This window comes from Genypterus blacodes, unplaced genomic scaffold (assembly GCF_046128005.1).
Source record: "Genypterus blacodes isolate CSIRO-AG114 ecotype Tasmania unplaced genomic scaffold, CSIRO-AGI_Gbla_v1 ptg000104l_1, whole genome shotgun sequence".
NCBI lineage: Eukaryota > Metazoa > Chordata > Actinopteri > Ophidiiformes > Ophidiidae > Genypterus > Genypterus blacodes.
In genome coordinates this window covers 763,198-787,602 of record NW_027466908.1, presented here as the reverse complement: position 1 = coordinate 787,602, position 24,405 = coordinate 763,198, and the positions used below count along the sequence as shown (strand labels likewise).

The window sequence follows — 24,405 nt, the reverse complement described above, 5'->3', positions numbered from 1 at the left end:
CAGCTCCTCTGATCTGATCTACCGGCTGCTGTTCACTCATTTAAACTCCTGAGATCACAATACTGTCCAAGCCGCGACTCCGCCATCCATCCTTGTGTTGGTGCGAGGAGCCGAGCGGAGGCTGCTGGGTAATGAGACCGTGTCAGGGCCCACCAGCTCATTTATCTTCTGCTGTATTGAACAAACACACTGCTGTTTTCTCTCTGTGCTTCCTGTCTGCCTCTCAGCACAAAGGTCACAGAGTTTGACCCTAAACCTGCGCTCGCTGTCTCACTGCCGCCCTCCTGTGGACATCACACAGCAGGACTGATCTTACTGGAGGCACTTAGAAATGAAGAAAAACGGAGAAACAAGAACCCACACACACACAGAATGTTCACAAAGGACTTAAAATTTATAAATATTCTTTCAATGGAACATTAAATCAGTAGGGATGTTCTATAATTCTTCCAAAAAACAAAATAATATCCAAGAGCTTTGCAGAGAGCAATAACAAAGTGACGAGAGTCTGACACACACATTTTGCTTCTCTACTCCAAAAATATCTAAACTTTGAAATATCCCCCCGTTTTTTTCCAAATATATCAAAATATACGTCGACAACAAGCATCAACACAGACCACAGAGAGCAGAATGCTTCACTCAGAGTGTGACCACAGACAGTTCGGGACCCTGTGCAGGCAGAAACTCGATCCAGCCCCGAGTGTTACCGAGACAAACGACGCAACTTAGTCCATGCAAAGCTGCCGGGAATATCGGCCGATGTAACAATAACAACATAACGCTCTGTTCCAGGGAGGTCGAGCACAGAGGGGGTGTGACTCATGACAACATCTTCATCTCTCAGTAGGGTGAGATGAAGCTGAGGGGAGGTTGGATAGCACCTTGTTGATCTGTACCAGAGAATGAGCCGAGTGAAAGGTGGATGATTCTGGTATCGGCTAGTTTGTCCTGAGATTTGCCCCGGATGTTGGGTTGTGATTTGGCCTCGGTTAAGCAGGATAACAATCAATCGATTCCATTTTGAGGCAGATCCAGGTTGTATTTTGGATGTTGTGAATTTTTTTAAACATTATTTTTTCCGTCCCTAGACAGCCACTCAGACTGTGCTACCATCTGATGGTGACCTCGAGTGTAAGGACGGAGCGTTCAGAGAGCACCAGCACTTTGTTAAGGGCTTTTTGTTGTTAGTTAATTTGGTTTTTGCTTCTATCTGCTGGCAGAATCAAAAAGGTTATTAAAAAATAATTTGGGCTGTGAACACATGAGGGCAAATGGTATTTTCCATTGGAACTCTATTCATTTCAATAGTTTCAGATGTTACAATATAAATTCCCCAAAACATCATTCCAATTCAGAATCAGACTCTGTAGATGAGCGTTGGCATGAGTTTGTTTCTGCACACACAGGATTCCTGCCCCCTGTGGGTCAAACACTGTCAATGCACATCTGGGAGAGAAAGGCAACGGCGGCCGACTGATGCGACAGTTGTTAAAGGACGTTCATCAAAACCCTTAATTCAATCGACTGATCAATGATACGGCGTTTCCTTCCTGGAGCTCGTAATGGAACAGATGGATCTTCACTCCTGGAGGCCTCAGACGTCTGGACAGTCGCCTCAGATCAGCCTGAGGGCGTCACGTCCACCTGGAGCCCAGAGGACGCCCCGTCCCGTCCCGTCTCAGGTGCTCAATGTCTTTCTCCCCGACGGGACAAATCAATAGCGGCTCAGGTGACCCTGTTGCCATGGCATCCTCCCAAACGTCACAACCTTAAGGTCAGTCAGGAAGCTGGAGAGAGGAGACAAGTCCACTCTCTACAAAGGTCACAGGTCGGATTTGTGCGACGGAGTATTACAGCCAGGAAAAAAAATAAGAAAAGAGATTTGGAGGATAGATTCTGATCAGATTTGGACTTTTTTTCTCTCAATATTACAACTTTATCCTCCAAATCCTCCATCTTGACTTCCTCCCTCGGCGGCCTTCACAAGGTTTGTGTCTCTGTGATTTCTGGGGGGGGGGGGAGGGGAGGGGAAGCGATCCAATCAGGTTCTGAATCTGCTAAGTGCCAGGATGTGCTTTGGTCTGACACCGAGTCTCTAAATCAAACAAACTAACAACATTTACATCTCATCTCCGCTCCATCATCTCATCTATAAACTCATAAATTACAAAATAAACAGAACCCTCCTCCGCCCTGGCCCACATAGAGACAGGATAGAGTTCAATCAATTAAACACCTTATGACCAAATAAGTTAAACTGAAATCTTAATATATTTGTTTAGTTTACTCCATTTAAATATTTTTTTTTTTAACTTTAAATATAATCATTACAGATCTCGCAAAAATACTACACTGTGCACGTCTGTCTGTCTGTCTGTCTGTCTGTCTGTCTGTCCCGCTGCTTCCTGTTCACATATGTACACGGTCACGTCTCCTTTCCTTTCTTTCATTTGGTCAAATCTCAATTAATACGATGACTTAAATCCCAAAAACAAAACAAAATCAAAATAATGTATATTAATTTTTTCACGATTCGTTAAATTCATTTTCCAAAAATAGTAATTCTAAAAATATATTGCATATGCCATCTTAGGAAATCGACATAATAAAATATTCTTAATAAGGAGGAATTGTAAGGTAGGAGAATATATACGACCTCTCTGATGAGTCGGGGCGAGAATAGAAACCAAAACATCCAATGATGGGGATTTGATCTGAACCCCAAAACGAGGTCGTCTGATATTCTGGGCTGTGAATCGATGGCTGAAGAGTATTTAACACTTGACTGGCTCATCCAATGTGAAGCAGCTGGTGTGCTGCCACAGAAAGCGATCGGGGAACTCGTGTGTGTGTGTACTCTGTGTGTATTCTTTAAAAGGTACACACACTCCAGCGCCGCTCTTCCTCTGAGCCGGCGTGTCAGGAAAAACACTTGCAGGTTCAAAGGCAATGTTGAGTTTAAGTGAAGTATCAAAAGAGATCCCTCCCCCCTCCCCTGGCCCCGCCCCCTATCCACCCACATACTGCGTGTTTCCATAGGTGAGGCGCCGGTGCTGGAACCTTCATCAGATCCGGCCTTTACTGTGTTTTAACTCTAAAGGAATGCTCACCAGTCGGCCTCCGAACAAACGGAGCCGCGAGTCTGACACCTTTTCTACCGCCGGGCCCTTTATTGTGGAAATCACCGGTGCCGTGTCTATGGAAACACAGCCGCAGACAGTTCTGACCTGGTGGTTGGCTGGTCAGGCGTACGTCCAGAACCCTTCCAACTCTGGATCACACGGACTACATTTACATGCGTTCAACACTCCCATTACTTGACCGTGCTGCCATTAAGGCAAAAATGGGATGAAACATGGAGGGGATGAAGGATTCTGCTGTTCTCCAGGTGTAAAGGAGAGAACGCAGACTGAGACATCAACAATAGAATAGATTTACAATCACATCATCTATCTGTTACTTCAATTTATCTGGACTTAAATCGCATTAAGCTATAATCCTATAATCAAAGTTTTAATATGCATGTAAACGCACTGATTAGCAGTGCACACACACACACACACACACACACCGTATATTTATATGTGATGTCAGAGCTGATTCTAAATGAGGAGGAATGACTGCAGTAACATACATATAACGTATATAAACCACACAGCACACGGCTCGGGTGAGGAGATAACAAACAGATGAGCTGACAGAGGAGCCGACGCAGCTTCCTTACCGTTTCCATTCTCAAACACACACACACACACATACACACACACACACACACACCTGACTGACACACCGTATGTTCCCCTCAGTGTGAGATGGGAAACACACACTTGTTGAAAGTTGTAATTAAGGAATGGCTTAGTGCAATATAAGGAGGGGAAGGAGGGCAGAAGTGCGAGGGAGGACACAGGAACTCTGGCATGCGTGACATCCTTTGGTTTGTCTTAAGGGAGGAGGGGGAGGAAGAGGAGGAGGAGGAGGAGGAGGAGGTGAAGATGGAAAACAAAGCAGTGAGGGCGTAGAATTAGAATGGGCGGATCAGGCAAACCTCAGAGCGTAAAGCCTCTTCCTCACACGCACACCAGAACAAAGCAACACTGACTGGAGCTGGAGCCACTTCGTGTTTCATGTCGCCAAGTGTGGGACAACCGTGTTCTGAACATTCCCCCATGAGGCAGCGGGTGTGAGCCTCCCTCCAAACCAGGAGGTGGCAGCGAGGCCTCCCAAGCTGCTCCGCCGCCTGCCCATGAAAAAGGCCGGACATGAAGGCAAAATACGCAGTTATTTGGCCGTAAACAACAAAAGCTATCTCCAACACGCTAAGGATCCTGGGTAAAAACGTCATCAGAACATCACGACTCCTCTGTGACCTCTATGGACCTGTATCTCTGAGGACTGAGACGTCTGACACTGAAACTCAGGCTTAGTAAAGTGAGTTACTAGTGGATCTAACCTGCGTGATGAAGCCAGAAAGCAGCTGAGTGTGGAAACAGCAGACAGATTTTTTTTTCTGTAGTTCTTTTCTTACTTTCGTACTTCTGCCTGCACACAGTTTTCACCTCTCTGACAGTTGGGGGACTGACAGAAGGACCTGGTCAGGAAAAGCAGCATCGTTTATGTTGTTAGGGGCGACATTGGTAACCATAAAAATGTATCGGCATGAGAGGACAGAGGGAGAGAGAGCGAGCGAGAGATAGACAGAGACAGAGACAGAGAGACTTCTCTAAAGCTGCTTGTTTGGTGTGATTGCCTGAAAGCCTCCCAAAAAACACACACATTTATCAAATCATGCTCACCCCCCTCCCCCACACACACACTTACACACATCTGAGACAAACTCCAAGCAGGAGAAGAGAAGGCGACAGTTGGCTGCTCCTTCACCTCGCCTTGTTTGAACAGCTTCTGCTCCCCACTAACACCTCAGCACCAAACCTGTCGCCTCACAGCTGGAGCACACACACACACACACACACACGCTCACATACACACCCACACACGTTTGGAAACCCAGCCACTGTCCAATCTGACCCATACTGCTCTCCTATCTGAAGATGAATGAACCAAAGCTTCTCTGGTCCTCAGAGTTGTGTTGTGACTGTGATGTTTCCTCTCTCACGTCCTTCTGTGCTTCATCGTGTCACCTTCTGCTTCACGGGTCCCTTTGTCAAAACCAGAACCCCAACCTAACCCCCTCACCCCCCCTCTGTGAGGCCCCCAGCAGAAAAGACGTGGGTTGTCAGTCCTCCGCCCCCGCCCCCGACCCTGAGCAGGGGCGGAGCTACGCGGTGATCCATGGGTACGGAGCCACGCCCCCCTACTGCAGGTTCTTCAGGACGCGTCCGTAGCGGAAGTCGTAGACGTGCCGGCAGAGGTACACCAGCTCGGGGTCGACGTCCGTGGGCACACAGCGGTGGGACGGGGGGGCGAAGTCGGGCCGGCACGGCACCACGCTGGTGCTGCCGGGCTGAGCGCCTTCAGAACGCCGCTTCACCAAGGCACAAAATCTGAGGAGAGAACGCACATCCTGCCAGATAAAGCACCTTCACACTCACACATGTAGAAGTCATACATGCTGTAGAAGTTATGATATAAAAACCAGCCGACGCTCGGGTATTTAAAGCCGTATTCCCGATCGGCCCAATTCCATTTCAGAGTCGCTTGAGGAGCTGAACTCTGAACACAGATTTTCACATCTAAGGTTTCCTGGAATTCATTAACAGCCGGAGTGTCGACGGCGACGTGCGACCAGAGCCCGAGAGCAGAGCGTCCCCGAGACTCAGGAAGCCCAGGTGATAATTACACAATACACACCAAAGCTGCACAAAGGAGCTGTGCTAATGATGCCATCTCTGTCTGTGTGTGTGTGTGTGTGTGTGTGTGACCTTACCTACAGTACTGGGCTAGTGGGAGGACGTAGCATCTGTCTTCTATGCAGGCCACGCTATTTTCATCCTGATGCCGAGAGGCGAAAATCTCATTCTGAAAGCGACAGCGGAGCACAAACGTCACGTCAGCGGGGCGGCTTCTTATCGCGGACAGCTGACAAACTGACGACACACTCTGACTGAGAACATCCCGATGGCTGGCGTGCGATTGTGCCCACACGCTTCTGACTCCACACGCCGACGGAGGGAAGGAATGCTGTGACTGTGGGCAGCCTCCGTCCACTGCAGCTGAATTCTTTCTGCTTTGACCTTTACCTCCATCCAGGAGGCCGTCAGAACGCCGATGTAGGATTATCTCTTCATCAACAGGATTACTCGCAGAATTATGAACCAATTTCTTTTGAAACCCAGTGAGCAGATTGGTTATGATCCGGAGATCCTGACAGTTTTGAACCTTTAGTCCTTTTGAATCCTTTTCAATACGTTCTCCTATTATTTTGGGTCGATTGACAACATTAACCTTTTTATCATCAACAACCTCAACGCTTTGCTGTCATTACTGTAGCTGCCCAAAGCTGAGTGGACGTGGCTCATTCTCCAAACTGGAGAAAGGGGGGAGGAAAAACACTTGGAGCCCTAATTGATGTTATTTTATGTCGTCACACACACACACACACATCTCTGTTTCCGGCCTCACCTCACAGTGTGCGCTGGGATCCCGGCCTCCCTGGGTGTGCTCGGGTCGGTAGTACCAGAAAAGACTCATCATCAGCTCTCCTGAGGGGGAGGATACACACACACACACACACACACACACACACGTTAACAATTCTGGCCATATGTTCTCTTGCCCACCCATCCGTGCGCTCGCCCCCCCCGTCTCCCTCCGTCCCTCCCTGGTCTCTCACCCGTCTTAGGATCCTCCCACAGTGCAGATATCTTGGCCACATACGGGAGGGATTTCTTCCTGGGGCCTGATCGCAGCAGCACAGTGTCTCTGACTCGGATCACCTCGCCGTCCCTCTCAACGCCTTCATAACACTGCCGCAGGGCCGTCTCATCCTCCCCCTGATACACACACACACACACACAGACACACACACACACACAGTCAGACACTCTCCTCGTTATAACAACAAGAAGGAATCTGACACATTGAAGCAATGTGGTCAAAACACAATTATCCTTTTCCCCAGCAGCTGCAGCTCATCAGCAGCCTCAGGTGTTTGTAAAGCAGCAAATAACTCAGTGAAGACACACACACACACACACACACATACACACACACACAGTCTTGGAGGCTCTTGGACGGCTCAGCAGTTGGAGTAATACTGAAGACAATTCTAAAAATAAATCAATAAATAATTCTTGTGGTTCTTGTTCAGAGGATCTAACACACAATCCACAGCGTGTCCGCTTGACGTACCGCGATGAAGACGTCCCTCTCGGCGGGCGCTCCCACAGGGCGCCACCCGTTGGTGGCCCGTCTGCGGCTCACCCTCTTCTGCTGCCTGCCGCCCCCGAGGCTCGGCAGGGGCGACGGCTGCTTGTGGGACAGCCGGGTGCGGCCCAGGGACAGGGAGCCTTTGGCGGGTTTGGTGCCCTGCGGACACTCCGGGGCGAGCTTGAACCTGGGCGGGGGCTGGTCCCGCCCGGACAGGGGGTTCAACACGTGAGGCTTGGCCTGAGTGGACGAGGGCACGCTGGAGAGAGGGCAGCTGGAGATGGGCAGGGTGGAGGGGACAAGGAGGGAGGGGCTGTGCTCACCCTGAGGGGACGAGTAACCTTCTGAGAGAGAGAGAGAGAGAGAGAGAGAGAGAGAGAGAGAGAGAGAGAGAGAGAGAGAGAGGAGAAATGGAAAGACAGAGAGAGAGAGAGAGAGAGAGCGAGAGAGAGAGAGAGAGAGAGAGAGAAATGGAAAGACAGAGAGAGTGAAGGAGAGGAAAAAAAAGAGAGAGAGGCAGAGAGAGAGTGAGAGAGAGAGAGAGAGAGAGAGGGAGAGATACGAAGGTAGAGAGAGAGAGTGAGATAGAGAGAGAGAGAGAGAGATGAAGATATGAAGGTAGAGACACACACTGAGAGTAAAAACACTTATTTACAGCTAAACCTCCCCATGTTTGAATATTCAAACCTCTAAACGAGCCAACATGCTGTTTCCTTGTTAATCTGCTTTAAATGAAATTTACTCACGGTTCCTCTTTTATCTTGTTGTTAATCAGCCAAACTGTGTATAACTGAATTGTCACGGAAAAACATTGAATTTAAGCCCGAGGCTCCTTATCGAGCTGAATCTAACACGCTGCATCCTCCAGCTACAAGCACTTTCAAAGCTTCAAGAAAAAACAAATTACAGCGCGCGCGCGCGCGCACACGCACACGCACACACACACACACACACACACACACACACACACACACACACACACACACAATTAGCTGGAGGCACATAGTAAACAAGAAAGGAGTCTTTAGGTCTTTCATAATTGTGGATACACAAGTAAGGCAGGAAATGAGTCAATAAGTGGGAAATAAATGAGAGGTTTGTATTTATGCAGTCACACTGTCTCCTGTGGCCCATGGTAACACTCTGGACTACAGTGTGTGTGTGTGCGTGTGTGTGTGTGTGTGTAGGGAGCCCGTATATTACTTTATCACGCACGTTAAAACTTAACCGCAGTTAAAGAGATAAATTGATTTCCTCAAACGCCACAAAACCTAACAACTCTCTGTAGAGTTACGTCTGACCCAAGTGACTGACGTGGTTTAAATGTGAGTCACTATGTTCTGCTGGTCCATATGGGTCGGTTCTACAGGCAAACTTCCACCTCTTCCTCTCTCTGTACCTGTTTTAATGCCGTGTGTGCATCCAGTGCAGCCTGAGCTGTAAGAGCACCCCCTGCTGGTCACGGGAGGCATGGCTCTGTAGGTGTAGCCGCTCATCCCGCAGGCTTCGCCGTAGCAGGGCGACGCCACCGAGCTGCAGTAGGCGGTGTGGGCGAGGCCCGACGGGTGCGGGTGCAGCTTGGACCCCGACGTCCTGTTGGGGCACAGAGTGGTGGGGGCGTACTTGAGGGGCCGCGGGGCCAAAGGCGCCGACGTGGTTCCAGTGTGTGTGGGGTGGGCGATGTGGACGTAGTAGCTGGAGAAGCAGTGGTCGGCGGTGCAGAGGCAGGGGTGGGGGCTGAGGGCGAGGGCCGCGTGGGGATGGGAGTGGGGGAGGGGCGGCGAGGCCACCAGGCACTCGCGCTTCACGGGGGCCATGGCCGAGCTCAGGGGCTGCTCGTCCGCCTCCCTGTAGGGCTGCTGGCCCAGGAAGAAGGCCAGGCCGTGGCAGTACTCCACCGAGCCCTCTGGGGGGCAGTAGTAGTACGGGCTCAGCTCCGCCTCCACCTGCTCCTCCTTCACTTGCTTCAGCGGGTAGGCCAGCATGCTGCGCGACTGGTAGCCCGGCTTGGTGAGCCGGTTGGCGCCGCCTCCCGCCTCCCACTCCACTTTGGGCTCAAAGTCGTCCTTGTTCTTGCAGGCGGAGCAGCTGCTCTGCTCCGCCCCCTTCTTCCCCTTCTGTTTGTGCGGGCGCCCCTTGTGTCTGTGTTTGGCTCGGTGCTGCTTGGGGGTGGAGGCCGTCGCGGGGGGCTTGCAGTCGGTTGTGACGGTGGGCGTGGGTGCAGGTTTGACTCTTTGTTTACTTGTAGCAGACGAGCTGGTTAACTTTAGCAGGGCGGCGGCGTTGAGGCCGGCCAGGCGCCGCGGGGCCGGAGCGTCCAGGACCTCGCGGCTCAGCTCTCCACCTTCACACCCGCGCTTCCTTTTGGTCTTCTTTGCCTGCTTGGAGCTTTGGCACGGTTCAGGTTTCTTAGCGGTGGAGGCTTTGCTCACGGCTCCTCGTGAAGCCTTAGGACCTCTGGGAACGCCGCTCCTGACTAGATCCGCATCCAAGGACCCCCCTCCGGTCGTGGGCTCTTCCTGTCTCCTGGCCTGTTTGGTCGCCGGCTGTGCGTCAGTGGCTCGTTCCAGCAGCAGGCTGTTCACCGCCTCTGCGTTCAGCGAGGCCAGTCTGCGTTTGCGTGGCTGCGTGGCGTCGGAGCACTCGCCCTCGCTCGGGGCGCTGCACTTTGATTTGGTTTTTGCTAAAGTCTTTGTTTGTCTCTTGTCTCGGCCTTTCCTGTCTCTGGACTTGGGTTTGTGAGACGACTTTCTGCGAGCGTCCTTTCTGTCCCGTTCGTCAGAGTTCTCTCGTCTACGGACGCTTTCTTCCAGGCGGGTGAGGAGGACGTGGCAGCTGAGCCCCTCCCCCTCTGAACCCCCAGTCCTGCCCCGCAGAGGATACGACTTCCTGTCTCGTTTCTTGTCCCGCCTCCTGTCCAGCTTTCTGTTCTGGTCGGAGCTCCTTCCTCTCCTCTCCGCCGTCTTCTTCTTGGCTGCGTCTTTCCCGCGCTTCACACTTTCGCTCGTCTTCATCGTCCTGCCGAATCGCAGCGAGCGCTCGGGCCAGGCTCCGCCCATAGCGTCACCATGTGACCCAAGCGGGCGGCTGTCCAACCACTCGACGCTGTGGCTCCGCCTGGTGGATCCCTTCTGCCGTGCGTGAGGCATCACATGCTTCTTCACAGGGCCTGCAGGCAAAGACACAGACAGGAGGTCAAAGGTCACACATTTCCTTCAGTTTGTCATTTCAATGTTTACGATCAACAAAGCGGCATCCGAACATTTAAGCCACCGCTGGAACAAAGAGAATAAAGTTGTAATATATCTAGAACTATAGATTCCAGCTTTATTGTGGAAACCTTCTGACTTTATTCTCCTCATATTGTTTCTGGACTCATGACGACTTCATCCTCAGTTTTCTTCTCTCATTCTTCCAGCCGCAGCTCAACACTCTGTTACACTCTGTGATCACAGTTTCTCAACTTGAGGAAGATCATAATCACATCGTAACATTCACCAGTGAGCGACTGCTGGTGATTCATCTCCAGATAACAGCTGTCACATTAAAGAACTGGAATGAACCACGGAGAACAGTTCAGACCTTTGAGTTCAGGAACCCAAACACTGCAAGTGTGAAAGGAACAGAAGAAGAGATATGAGGAGGAGGAGGAGGAGGAGGTGGAGACCAGCACCAGCTCCAGCCAGAGAGACGGAGAGAGACGCGAGCGGAAGACAAATGTCGCCTGGCGTGACCTTTCAGAGATAAACACGACACATTCTGACGCAATACATCAACAAACTTTACGACTGGGCTTTCAGCAGGAAGCCGCTGTGATCAGAGTGAATTGATGCGACCGTACGGCGAGCTGCTGCTGCTCCTCTGCGCCCGTGTGTGATCGTCTCATTACGTGTGTGTGTGTGTGTGTGTTTTAGGGGGCGTGCGGGAAACTGATGGCTTCTGTCATTTATTCCCAGCTGCTCCATGTCTTATCACACAGCGGGCAAACATCAGCACCTTCAGGCACATCATAAAGCCTGGACTGTTTAGATTGAGAAGTGAAAGGTTGTTAAAAAGCCTCGTCATGCTACATTCAGGGTTCATGTCTGTAATAATCACCTCCATCCAGTCTGTGAGGCACAGCTGCTGCCAAACTAGTCTAAACAGCTTGATACTGTATATCACACACACACACACACACACTGATGTATGAATGTGTGTATTTATGCTTTTTCAGTACTCTTTCATAAGACTAAGATCTAAGTCGTGTGATTCGCTGTGTTTTGTTCCTCAAACAGACTTCAGACGGACAACACACACTGATTCAGATTCCAGTCACAATCTGAGTCCAGTCTCTCCAAAATCAAAAACTCTCTCTCGAGATCAGAAGCGACTTCATAGTCAACAAACATGGCGGACGGTGAGCAGTTTACGTTATGTGGCGACATCACAAGCCTGATGTAAGAAGGCACCCGGAGGTTATTAGACTGTAGGATGGAGAACCACAACAACATACACGGGCTTCAAAGTCAAAGGTCATAGGTGAACATGTTTGTATCTGGCTAAAGCTGGATTTTATGACCTAAGTGTCACTTTAAGGTGGCAGAAGTGAACTTTACGATACAGTAAAGCAATCGGACAATATGAAGACAATAATGGTCCGTGTGGCGCATGAAGCCGAACTGGGCGGGGCCTCTGTCTCACCCAGCCTGATCCTTCCCGTAGCGACAGAGGGCAGAGGAGCGGTCAGAGGCCCCTGATGAAGACGCTTCAGACATGTTGGACTCTGTCAGCTCCAGTCTGATGGGGCCTGTGTGTGTGTGTGTGTGTGTGTGCGTGTGTGAACGCGGTCCAAGACTGAAATGTGAGAGTGATCCTGGCAGGAGCCCATGTGAGTTTAGCGCCGGGGGTAAGAACAAATTAAGGGCATTCACAAAGAGTTTATACTGAGGGAGATTCTTCACTTCAGCTGCTCCGCTTGTCATGAACTCCTCTACAATTCAGGACGGGATGAATGGCGTGCCGGCGGGTTACTAGAGGCTCTTTCACGCAAGGATTGCAGATTATTAGAAGGAACGTTGTTACGATTTACCACTCAGAGCTAGGATTGATGTAACCGTCAGCACGGATGTCCTGAAGCTCTGATATCCGTCCAGTTTACAGACAGTTTGCTCCTCTTTCCTTCCACCTGCTGGTTTGTTCATGTTGGCCTGAACCCCCCGTTGCTCAAATAGTCAGGATTCTGAAAGTGTTGCAGCATTCCAGCTCTGCCTCACGTTCGTCCCTATCCTACCAATCTGCAGGAAAAGAAAGCCCAGTGTGAACGAGGCTCAGATGTCAGGTTCTGGTACCGTGTGATCCCGGATCATCTGAACTCTTCCGATCGCTGAGAAAGAACCCCAATCTGATTGTTTTTCATATCGGATTTGTTCCACTTGCATCTGCGGTCCAGTGAGTTCATTACTGATCTCTGCTCTGGCTCAGCTGAGGGATAAATAACGTGAATACCTTGAATAATAAAAATGTTCACACCAACGTGGGCTCACAGCAGATGCTTCATATCCAACAACTGTTTTCTATTTCAAACCGCCGCAGAATTACAGACTTATTTCTTAACCACAAGGACAATTTCCTTGTAACTATGAATCACTGCTGAGAAGCGTTTGTGACCCAGAAGAAGAAGAACAACATGCATTGTATCGCCTCCTCATGTGACCGTTTACCCACAAAATGGCAATTTAGCTCTACACACACACACACACAGTCGGGACCGGCTGATCCTCAGGAAGTCATTTCCCATTTACAGGAAGATCAATGACCCCCAAGCTCCGTCTGTGATTGGTCAGGCAACACCGACGGTGCCTCGCAGATTGAGCACGTGGGGGATCTTCTGCTCGTGCTCCTCTGAGGCGCTCAGACAGCGGAGATCACACGGGAGGAAGCAGAGCGAAGGGAAGGCCGGGGCCGCTCCGAACAGACCAATCACGCTTCACGTCATCTCCACATTCATCCCTCAAGCCTGAAGCGTCCACACACACTGCGTCAATGCAAAACCATCAGTCAGCGTGTTTACATGCACGTTTAAACTTCGGTTGCGCTGCGATCAAGGCGGTAAATGGATTTCTTTCCAAACGTCATGATGAGATTGAAATCAGCATAAATCAAAGTAGGTTTGCTGCCTGGTTGATGTGATTGTGGATCCATTTAAACAGGCGCCTAAATGTCTTTCCTCAACAGGTGGACTCACATTGGGACTACGCAACAACTTCAAATGCAAAATCCTGTTGATTCAGTCCATCTATACATCCGGCTCGCATTAATCCAGACAAATAAATGCAGATAAAGACTTCAGAAATCCCTGTGATGTTTGTCCCTGTATTGATGCTTTTTTCTGGTTTGATAACCCAATACATGTTCCACATTGTCTGGAGTTTTAGAGAGTGAAAATCCAAATTATAGAGCTGCACCACCTCATAGCTCAAATTCGGGGGATTTCATAAACATATTTAATCCTAATTCTTCATGAATTCCATACAGTAATGATTCAAACACAGATCTGAGCTTTTCACACACAGCGTTGAGTGAAAACCTTGCATCTTCTCCGTTTCTATGTATTTGTAAAGACACAAAGCACAATGCTTACAACACAGCTGACGCCAAACTTTTTCCTCAACACTGCAACATAAAATCCAACAAATAAGACGAAGAAGACGCTTCAATCCTCAACACAAGTTATTCTAACAAACAACAGATAGAACACCACACAGATAGACAGAGAGACATTGGTACTGATTGTTGAAGTGAAGCAGTTTGCATGAGCGACACACACACACACACGCAGGATTGTTCAAATGTTACAGCTTGTTATTCATCATCGCACAAAATACCACACTAACGCCCCACAGCAGACAGAATACCTTTCATAACAGCACCGTCATGAGTTTACACACCACATACACACACAAACTTACTTCCTGCATCGCTTCAAACACACCGATCCAACCAGTCATGCCCCCCCCCCCCCACACACACATACACACACACAGACACTTTGCCCCCTGTGACATGTGATGAAGTGAAACTGAGGCGATTTGACTCAATTCAATGATCTAAGTGAAAGTCAGGTCTGACTGAGGTCACTGACATTTCTTTTTCTCAGCTGAAGCGTTTGTGGTGACATCAAACGCTCACTCAGCTCAGCCTCAGGTCCATCAGCCTCTGAAAGGACCTTTACTGAACCTCCTGCTCATTCTTCCACAGCACAAAGACAGAATTGTCACAATTAAAGCTTAATGTCTCCTCTGGATTCACAAACAGAACCTCCTCACATCTACGTTCTTCTTCTACTATCTGTCATCACGACGCCCTGCATGTTTATCTGCACAGCATTCTCTCAGCTACTTCACCTTACGGAGGGACATCCCATGACTGATCTGATCAGGCAGTTAGAGATCCATGACAACAAACGGAGGGTTCAGGGTCAAAGGTCAGAGCTACTGTAGGATAGGGATCCATGACAACATACAGAGGGTTCAGGGTCAAAGGTCAGAGATATGGTAGGATAGAGGTTCATGAGAACATAAAGAGGGTTTAGGGTCAAAGGTCAGAGTTACGGTAGGATAGGGATCCATGACAACATACAGAGGGTTCAGGGTCAAAGGTCAGAGGAAAACACTTTCTGAGGTAATGGCGAACACACTTGGATCTTAATGAACATGTGAGGTAATGGAGAGGAGCTTTTAGAGGCTTTAACATGTGTTAACGGGTCCATTAGGGTCCAGCCTACAGACTCCTGCTCTACTACCTGCTAAGTGACGCCAAATAACAACATCAGTGACCTCATCCAGACAGAGTTTACCCAGAATCCCTACATTTTGCCTGATAACACAAACAGCTCATTAGCCATTTGCGGCTCATGTGGCTGCTGTAACTCAAACCTCATCCAGACAGTTTGCAAACGTCCCTGCTTTTAACTTTCAGGTGGACCTTGAACGCTGGATCACATGTACGCACATCAAAAATAAATAACCAGCTGGGTAAGCCGACCCGCTTTGATCGCATCCGGGGAAACGCAAGCAGACATTACAGGTATTTTACATTTTTTGGTGGCGTGTCACAGATGGTTGACAAGCTGTTTGGCTCGTTAGTGTTTATCAAAGAGATAACAGACAACAGGAATTTCAAACATGAGGTCAGTGTGTTTGGGGCTTTGCTCTTCTTTAAGACACACACACACACACACACACACACACACACACACACACACACACAGCTCCATCCACTGACATCTGGAGGAGGACATGCACATATACAGTACACACGCATATATACATCCGTACCTACACGCATGCAGACACACTATACACTGTGCATTAAAACACACACACACACACACACACACACACACACACACACACAGCGGGATGGCATACAGCTTGACGTAGGCTGCCCATCTGAAGTAGCCAGCCAGGCTCTAAATATGGGCTGGGGAGGGGGGGGGGGGGCAACCCGCACACACCGAGGCAAAATAAAGGGCAGTCACCCCTCATGAGCCGGATTCAGAACCGGATTCCTCGTTATCGACACGGCGGCGGTGCTCGTCGCCCTGCCAGCCCGTCCTCCTCCGGCGCAGACCCGGGGAGGATCTGGCACGTAGCAGCCCCGCGTATCGCTTCGAAAAATGGGCTCAGCGCTCCGCTCTGGACGCCTGGCCAGCCGGAGCAACTTCAAACATTCGAGGGGGGAAATAGCGAGGAGCGACGGGGGAGAGAGAGAGAAAAATGCGAGGCGCTAACTTACCGATCGCCGACGCGCTTCCTCCTTCCTGCTCGCCCGGGGGGAACCGTCGAAGATCTGCGGGGAAGGGGAAGGGACGAGACGGGAAGGGAAGCCCGGACTGGTGCGATGGCAGAGCTCCGTAAACTGGGAGAGCTGGGGAGGAGGAGGAGGTTGAGGAGGAGGAGGAGGAGTGGAGGACGGTGGCGCTGCCTATGAGATATGTGTGTAGCGTGTGTGTACGTGTGTGTGTGTGTGTGCTCTTCCTGGTTGGGCTTCCACCGATCTGCTGAAAACTTCATCTGAACCGAATCTGACCACACAGAGCGGCGGCGGCGACAACCGACACACGAACGACCGCTTATTGTCAACGATGAAAGAGAAACTAAATATTTGCAGTGGCCGTGAACGCACCTTTAACTTGGTTCCACTGGATTAATAAGAGACTCCATCATGGGCGATGTGCGCGTGTGTGCGCGCGCGCGTGTGCGTGCGTGTTTGTGTGTGTCCACCCCCACCAGCCTCACCCTGTCATCGGCCACTGTCACACACTCACTGGTTCATTTATCAATTATTCACTCAGTAAAATGACACAAAAACTGTGCCACAGTGTTATGGTCGTTGTTAGAAATTTAAAAAAAGAAAGAAAATTAAATAAAGTTGAAATACAGTTGATATACAGTTACAAATATTAAGAGAATAATCATGTTACTTAAATAAAATAGAGACAACCAGAGTAGTAACAACAAAAGTGGTAATATTTGAGGGGGGAAACTGTGTGTGTTCTTCCTGGTTGGGCTTCCACCAATTTGCAGGAAAAATCCTAATCTGAACCAACACACACACACACACACACACACACACACACACACACACACACACACACACACACACACACACACACACACACACACACACACACACACAAATCTGTGTGACACCGACACTAAACTCTTCACCTGAACCTCCACATCCTAAAATCTGACACACTGATCTGTACCGTTCACGCCGATACCACCTCTCAAAATATAACCATCTTCATCCTTACACACGGGAGCAACAGGAAAAGAAGAAACCTCAGAGACACATTTCAGCTACAAGAGATACATTTACACACAGATATGGGATCAGGAGGTGAGGAATGAAGCCCCAAATATGCAATCACAAAGATCTTAACATTCACACAATGTAAATTGGAAGATTTAACGCTGCAGCAGAAACAGCTTCAACTTTGAGTGGAGTGTAGCAGTGATGTAATCATTTACTAACCATGTAATAATCGTTTCTCTTAACCTGATCCAAACAGATAACCTCAAACAACTTACTACTTAATTGCATTACATCATGTGGGTTCTATTATAAAACGATTTTATATAATAATGCTGCATTTTCTTTCTTTCCAATCCCTATTCCACATGAAGCATTTGATTGAATATTTATCTGTTTATTGCATATTAGAGGCCCAGCAGCTGCATTGTGCCTCGACATGTCGATCATCCATCACTGCACCCCAGAGAGCCACATTGTTACACCGTTAATCTGATTGATCTGTTTCATACATCCACGGGAGGATCTGTGCCTTGTTCAGACGCATTAAGAGGCTAAAACACAACACTTGAACAAACACTGAAGCGGTTAAGCGATCCGTTCTGGCCTTAAGTTAACTGTAACTCTGCCTGATGAGACCACATTGTCTGGGGTTTGCTTTGAATTCTATATTTCTAGATCGACTTACAGAGTTTATCCTCCGTGCATTAAGTCATGCCAGGAAAAGCTTTATTGCTTCAGTTCTGCCAGGAAATGTTATGAATCACATGGAAGAATTGCGAGGAAGCGATAATCTAATCTCTCTGCACTTTTCTATGCTTTTCCTTTGATAAACTCTTGCTTTATTGTGGTTCAAATACATCAAATAGGAATGAAATATGAATGTCTCTGAACAACCTGTAGGTGAGGTTTAAATGCTCCAAACTCAAGCTTTTGTCTCTAGGAGTTCTACACCTGATGAAGCAACAGATTAAGTCTCTGTATAGATTGAACATGGTTAGTTCCTCTCCCTCTCTCTCTCTGTTTACATGCAGGCAGAGGTGTCAGTGCATTTACACGCACACTCGCCCTTATTGCGATTAAAGGCGAGAATGCGATTAAGCCTAACGCATGCACAGAATCAATAGGATTACATCGTTCTAGCAGAGTATACGTGACGTGTTGCGTAATCGCAGTATGAGGCAGATCCTCCCATTGGGGAAACGTACGTGGACACGGCGTGACCAGTCTTCCATTCGTGTCAGTTTGGAAACTGTAACGTACGGACTGTAACGGACACACACACACACACCCACACAATCAACACATCAGAGAACTTTACTTACTTACTACTTCTATTTGACAGTAATCAGTAACTTGCATGTTTATTTTTGTGCCGAATGCTTTTCCTGCTTCTGTCAGACACATTTCCTCTCGGCGCCTTTTCCTTCCGCCGAGGCTTCATTACAATTTTTTAAAGCATCAAATAGGTCGGCTAAGGTAACATTAATTGCAGTGGTACCTTTCGAGAGCCAGTGGCACAAAGAGCCTCGGAGGTAAAAGCTGAATGGGAAGGAATGTCGGTCCTGCCGTTAACGATACATTCATTTAGTGATGTAATCTAGAGCTCAGACGCTTTTTAAAGGTGAGAGATGCAGATGAAGGTCAGAAATGTTGACTGAGCTGAATGATAACTTCATCAGTAACAGTCAAAACTGGAGGACTGGGCGTCCTTGGCAGAGGTATTCTTACAGCTTTAAATGTAATGACTGTGACCCTGAACAAACTAGCAGGATCGTGTAAAAAAAGGCAACAATACATTTGCATTAAAAAACACACAAAACAGGGCTTCCTCATTATTGAGACTGAGACTGTGGGTGTGTGTGTGTGTGAAAGAGAGAGTGTAGCTACTGCATTGGGTTTCTGCAGAACAATGACAGTGTGTGAACATAAACAAGTCTGCACTAACGCAAGAAACCATGACAATAATCTCACTTCTTATCATGATTCACGACGTGGAACGGCTCCAATGACAACCAGCACCAAACACACATGCAAAGTGTGAGTGGGGATTTTTACACCTGAATGAGACTCAACAGAAGATACTGCACGCACACACACATGCACACACACACACACACTTCTGTAATTTTTTATTCAGGGGACATTGAATGGAGTTTTGCATCTTTAGAGCATCAAGGCACATTTACACTAAATGCTGTCACGACATTTGTTTGTTGCTCACACAATCCCTAACGTACTCTCTGTCAGTCTGGAAGACTAAATACCATGTCCACAAGGGGGCGATGTGAGGGCCGAAACATAATCATCCAGCTTCAGTACCGGACCCGTTTCCTCATTTCAGACTGGAGGGGAAAACGCTACTTAATTGTTCAGAACGTCTCGATTTCGTCGGCAAAAATGTGACGAGAGGGTTCTGTTTCCGATGCCACTTAACCAAGGGGACATTACTGCCCCCTGTGATCTGTATAGGTACTGCATCTTGCGGCGCTTCAGCTTCACCATGCTCTATATTATAGACATGTAATGTCTATAATAGACATTACAAGATGCTATAAGCATCCTGTATAAACGTCCCGTTACAGGTTAAGGTGTTTGCAGAACAGTGTGTAGTTCGGTGCTGTATCAGTGAATACAGCTGCTGAACTTGATACACATTTTGTTCAAAATCTGTTGAACGACCCAAGGCTGTGATGCCCGATGGACAGATAAAAATAGATTAAAGACACATGTGTGTCATTTCAACCAATCAGCTGTGGGGAAATGTATGTAAACTAATCCTCCTGATGTCCTTTCACATTATTGAATATGTGTTACATCCGCTGGCGGCGATATAAAGAATCTGGCCCCCGCTAATGTAAAGCTGAGCGATGACACAGTGCTGGAATGAAGAGAGGAGGATGATATCATGGAGGGTGAGTGGAAGCAAAGCAAATTACCGTCCAAAACCAATCTGAAATGTTTTAATAAGCATTATTCATTGATTATTTCACCATTTCATTTCAAAGTTGGCAGAAATCCATTAATAATTCACAGTTGATTGCCTTTACAGTAATGGGTCAGTTATTAGTCCGGCGCTGCTGTGTAATGATGGGGCCAGGTGTGAGTCATTACGCCGCCGCCGCTGCTGTGTAAGGTTTTTTACGACGGCGGTTCAAAGAGGAAACGCGATACGGCAATACGCGGCGAAGCGAGGCCGCGCTCCAAGACACTGCCAGAGATTAATGTTCAACTACAATAAAGTCCCGTGTCAAAGAGTGGCTCAACATTTCCCCCCGTCGACACTCCAGATAGCATCGGCCGCGGCCCGGGCTGCAAACACAGCAGCCGAATTTACGACGGCGAGGTAAATGATAGTTATTAGGAGGTAACGCGGGCTAAAGGTTCCTCTCCAAACGTATTCCTTATTAAAGGACTGAAAGAGAAAAAAGGCCCCATCTCCTCTGGCTGAGCCGCGCACACACACACACACACACACACTCCTGCTGCCACATGTTCACTGACACCACGCCAACATTTGACTATGTATCCTGGTAACTGATCAAACACTGAGATGTGCTCAGTTTGATGCATCCTTTACAACATCTCATCTGACAAGTATAAAAAGCAGCCGAGTCTCTAAAGGCGGAGCGGCGTTCGGCTTCATCGACGCCAATCAGACTGATGTGGCGTGAACGTAAAAAACAATCTAAATCAACTAAAACGCCGCAACTTATAGAATGAGTGATGGCGAGTTAGAAACCTTTTCACGCAGAACGGAACAGAGTAAACAACGAGAGATCTAATCAAGACCTTACAAACAGACACACAAAGGATTACAGAACAATGAAAGTGCAGATATGCATGTGTGTAGGGTGTGTGAATGGATAAATGTGTAAATAAGCACCGTGGATATATTCTGTAGATGGATACAGATACTGTTCTTTAAGGCTGTGTGTGTGTTGTGTTTGTAGGTGTAAGTAAACAGGCTGAAGGTGTAAGTTTGGCTTCTTTCTTCTTCTATTCATTTTTGTTGAAGTGTAAACTGAGTGATGTCATCTGATCTTGTTCTGATTTATTCCTTTTACTTCTGGAACGCTTTTTCCCCCCTCAATCAGCCGAGGCGGAGCGGGTAAATGCTCTCAGCGCCGCGAGAACTGAAGAGCATTCACTGAAGAGCCAAAACACCAAGGGGGGGGGGGGGGGGGATTCATCTATGATGTCATGGTAGCGTCATCCATTGTGAGCTCGCCGCCTACGCGACATTGACAAAGTGTTCTGTTGGACTAATTGGATTGGAATCTGTGTATTGGTTGTATAAGTCATTAAATTACATATCGTCTGGGTGAAATCCGAGCCGTATTTATCCGGATACGTTTCAAGTTCACCAGGAGGGTCGAATGAAGGGAGAGGGAAATGCTGAAACGGTGAAATTGTACATTTCTGCTCAACAAACAAGGGACCGGAACACACAGAACCTGCTGTAACTGTAAGGACATACACACACACACACACGCTGCAGCTCCTTCCTCCGTAAACAAGAGTGTCAAACCTAAAGAATAAACTCTCTGATCCAGTTATTGACGACTGATCGGCCCTTCTTGGTCTCCTCTCTGTGCTGTGAATGTGAGGAGTGTAAGGATTCAAATACCCTGTTTAATTTATTGTTACTCAATCCAGCCTCTGCAGTCTGCATCACCAGGGCCGGACCTCACTTAGGGACAGGGTGGGCAAATTCTTGGGCCCCCAGCTTAGCAACCCCCCCACAAAAGGTTATAAATCTAGTGTCCAGTGTATTATGTTTAGATCTAAAGTTATTTAATTCCAACCTACAGCTTTTATTTCCTTCTGTCCTCCATGACCACAGAATGAGGCCAGGAAATGCAGACCAAGGTGGATCCCTGCAACTCCTGCCTCCTCACACACTACAACACTTTCAAACTTTCCACTCTACATGATTGATTGGCAACACAGTAACACACACACTCTCTCTCTCTTTCATGCTCTCTACTCAGGAGAAATCCATCAAGTGGCGTTTCAGCACGTGGCCACACCCTGACGAGCCTCAGATCTGAGACTTCTGAGATTTCCTATCTCCTAGTCTCAGTCTGTTCCTTGGTTTGAGCCCAGTGTGAGTAATAGTGCTGTCAGTCCCATTCTGGTTGTACCCGTGATGTTTGATCAGGTGGTTTTAACGCCTTAACTAAAGTATAATTTCAGTTTAATAACAACACTGACTGAGGAAGATCTCCTGTTAGGAAGAGAGAGGAAGAGGCTCAACACCAGCAGCACTAGGGACCCCAAATGACTAAGTCCGCCCCTGTGCAAGTTTGTTTCCCTAGGGCACACACACAGGGGGGGGGGGGGGGGGGGGGAAGTTGGATATGTGTGATCCAGGTGAACATCTCACGCGTCCATCTACGTTCACCACAATCTCCGTGTCTGCGTGTTCCACTTCCACGCAGAGACCCCCGTATCGCCGAGGCTTTGCACTTTTGTGGCTGCGGGGGGGCGGTGGAGGAAGAGGGGAGAGGGGGGCCCATGATATCACACACACACACACACACACTGCACGGCCAGTAGAGCAACCACTCCCTGGGTATCTCCTTCATCACCGGGGCCATTATCTGCCTCGGCGACAACAACTCAAACTCAGACAGGGCGGCGATCCCGAACCACGCAGACCTGATAGACCTGATCCCCCTCCATAAAAGAGAAGCTCCATGAGGGGAGATAATGTAGAGCTGCAGCTACTCACCTACCTACCGTAATGTCGCTCTCTCTCTCTCCGGGTCCCTGGAGGGCGCAGATCCAGGCAGGGCACCTTGTTTTCCGCACGGCTCGGTGAGGCGAGTCCGTCTAGTCCGACTGGTTTGTGGCTAAACTCGAGGAAATTAACAAGCACGATGCCGATGATCGCTCCTCCGCCACTCCAGAGAGCTCCTCAGCGAGCAGGAGGCGAGGAAACAACTCTCCTCTCTCTCAATACGTCCACACACACACGCACACAAACACACTGTCTCTCCGCTCGGACACTCTTCTTCTTCTTCTTCTTCTTCTATCCCATCCGCTCCTCTCCTCCCCGCCAGCACGGCACAGGCTGGAGCTGGAGCGGGACCCGGAGCTGAGCTGGACCCGTAGCCGGAGCTGAGCTGGACCCGGACCTGAGCCTTAGCCGAGCCGCTGATGGTCCGCTGGCCCGCACACACGTCGCGTGTATCCGTTACTTGGCATGAACGGTGCACGCTGCTTTCAGTTTGTGCGCGCCACACCACCTCGTGTGTATGTTCGTGTGTGTGTACAGTACAGCGCTACTGAACAACAACTAGCAGCGCAACATGACTGACTGCAACGCGAACACACACTCGCACCCACACACACACACACACTCTCTCTCTCGCACACACACACACACACACGGGCCGGGCTCAACTCCCCTCCCTCCCGCGGAGCACAAAGTGTAGAAATCCTCAGCAAAGTCTCTCCGCCATCGAGGACTCGGCGGTGTTTAGGAATATTTTACCTAACAACAACAACAAGTAGAACATCCTCATCCGACTTCAGCGCCGGAGCATGTGATGACAACATGGTGAGGCTTTTAAAGGGGCATCCACGCGGAACTGGACCCGCCCATAACTTTGAGTCAAGGATCCAGTGTGACATTAATTGGACGCGGTGATGCTGTCAGAGGTCTCGTTTACGCCGCAGCTGCATATACGTCTTCATTAAGCAGATCAGAGGCTGACATGTGTGTGTGAAGCCTACAGGACCAGAACAAAGCGGGCTCGGGTTCAAAAGGTCCCCAGCAGCTCAAGTGTGTGATTACACCTTGATTGGTGATAGAGGGGCCGGAAATCCTGACAGCTATTTTTTCTAGACTTCTCAATAATTTTTCAGCCGGGCCAATCAGATCGCCCGATCTTGAGTACAACCGGCCAATCAAATCCATCGTAACACATTTTGTGGACTTAAACATGGCGACTGTTTGCGAGCGGGAGATTTGGTCGCTCACCTGAGGATGAGGTTTGGGCCGGACGTGTCAGGAATGTTGCCTGGAACAGAACTAGAGACGGAAAAGGCAACCAAGGTTTGTCCTGTTTGTTCATGCGATGCGTTTGGGAGCAAACTGGTTTTGCTTCTGCAGCTCCGTGTGAAAGAGAACAGGACCCAACCCTCCATCTTAAAACAGGACATTCATGTGTTCGTCCGTAGAGAAATACGCCAAAGATGTCCGTTTGTGATCTTCGAGCTTAGTTTTGATCTTCTGATGTGTGTACTGTGTACTTGTGCGCCTGC

General features: G+C 48.8%; 1 protein-coding gene across 2 annotated transcripts; it reads right to left on the bottom strand.

The window, feature by feature from the left end:
* Nucleotides 1-387: 387 nt before the first annotated feature.
* Nucleotides 388-23,944, bottom strand: LOC143008404 (bromo adjacent homology domain-containing 1 protein). Of its 2 annotated transcripts, none has more exons than XM_076160153.1 (7): nucleotides 22,876-23,944; nucleotides 8,729-10,498; nucleotides 7,312-7,673; nucleotides 6,794-6,953; nucleotides 6,583-6,662; nucleotides 5,888-5,979; nucleotides 388-5,504 (listed from the first exon to the last, which is right to left on the bottom strand). In XM_076160153.1, exons 2-7 carry the CDS (start codon nucleotides 10,476-10,478, stop codon nucleotides 5,315-5,317), a joined length of 2,634 nt encoding a protein of 877 aa, XP_076016268.1. In that variant the 5' UTR covers nucleotides 10,479-10,498; nucleotides 22,876-23,944; the 3' UTR covers nucleotides 388-5,314. The 2 variants fall into 2 exon arrangements, with proteins under 2 accessions (XP_076016268.1, XP_076016267.1); XM_076160152.1 differs by lacking the exon at nucleotides 22,876-23,944 and adding an exon at nucleotides 16,108-16,337.
* Between the last annotated feature and the right edge of the window lie 461 nt (nucleotides 23,945-24,405).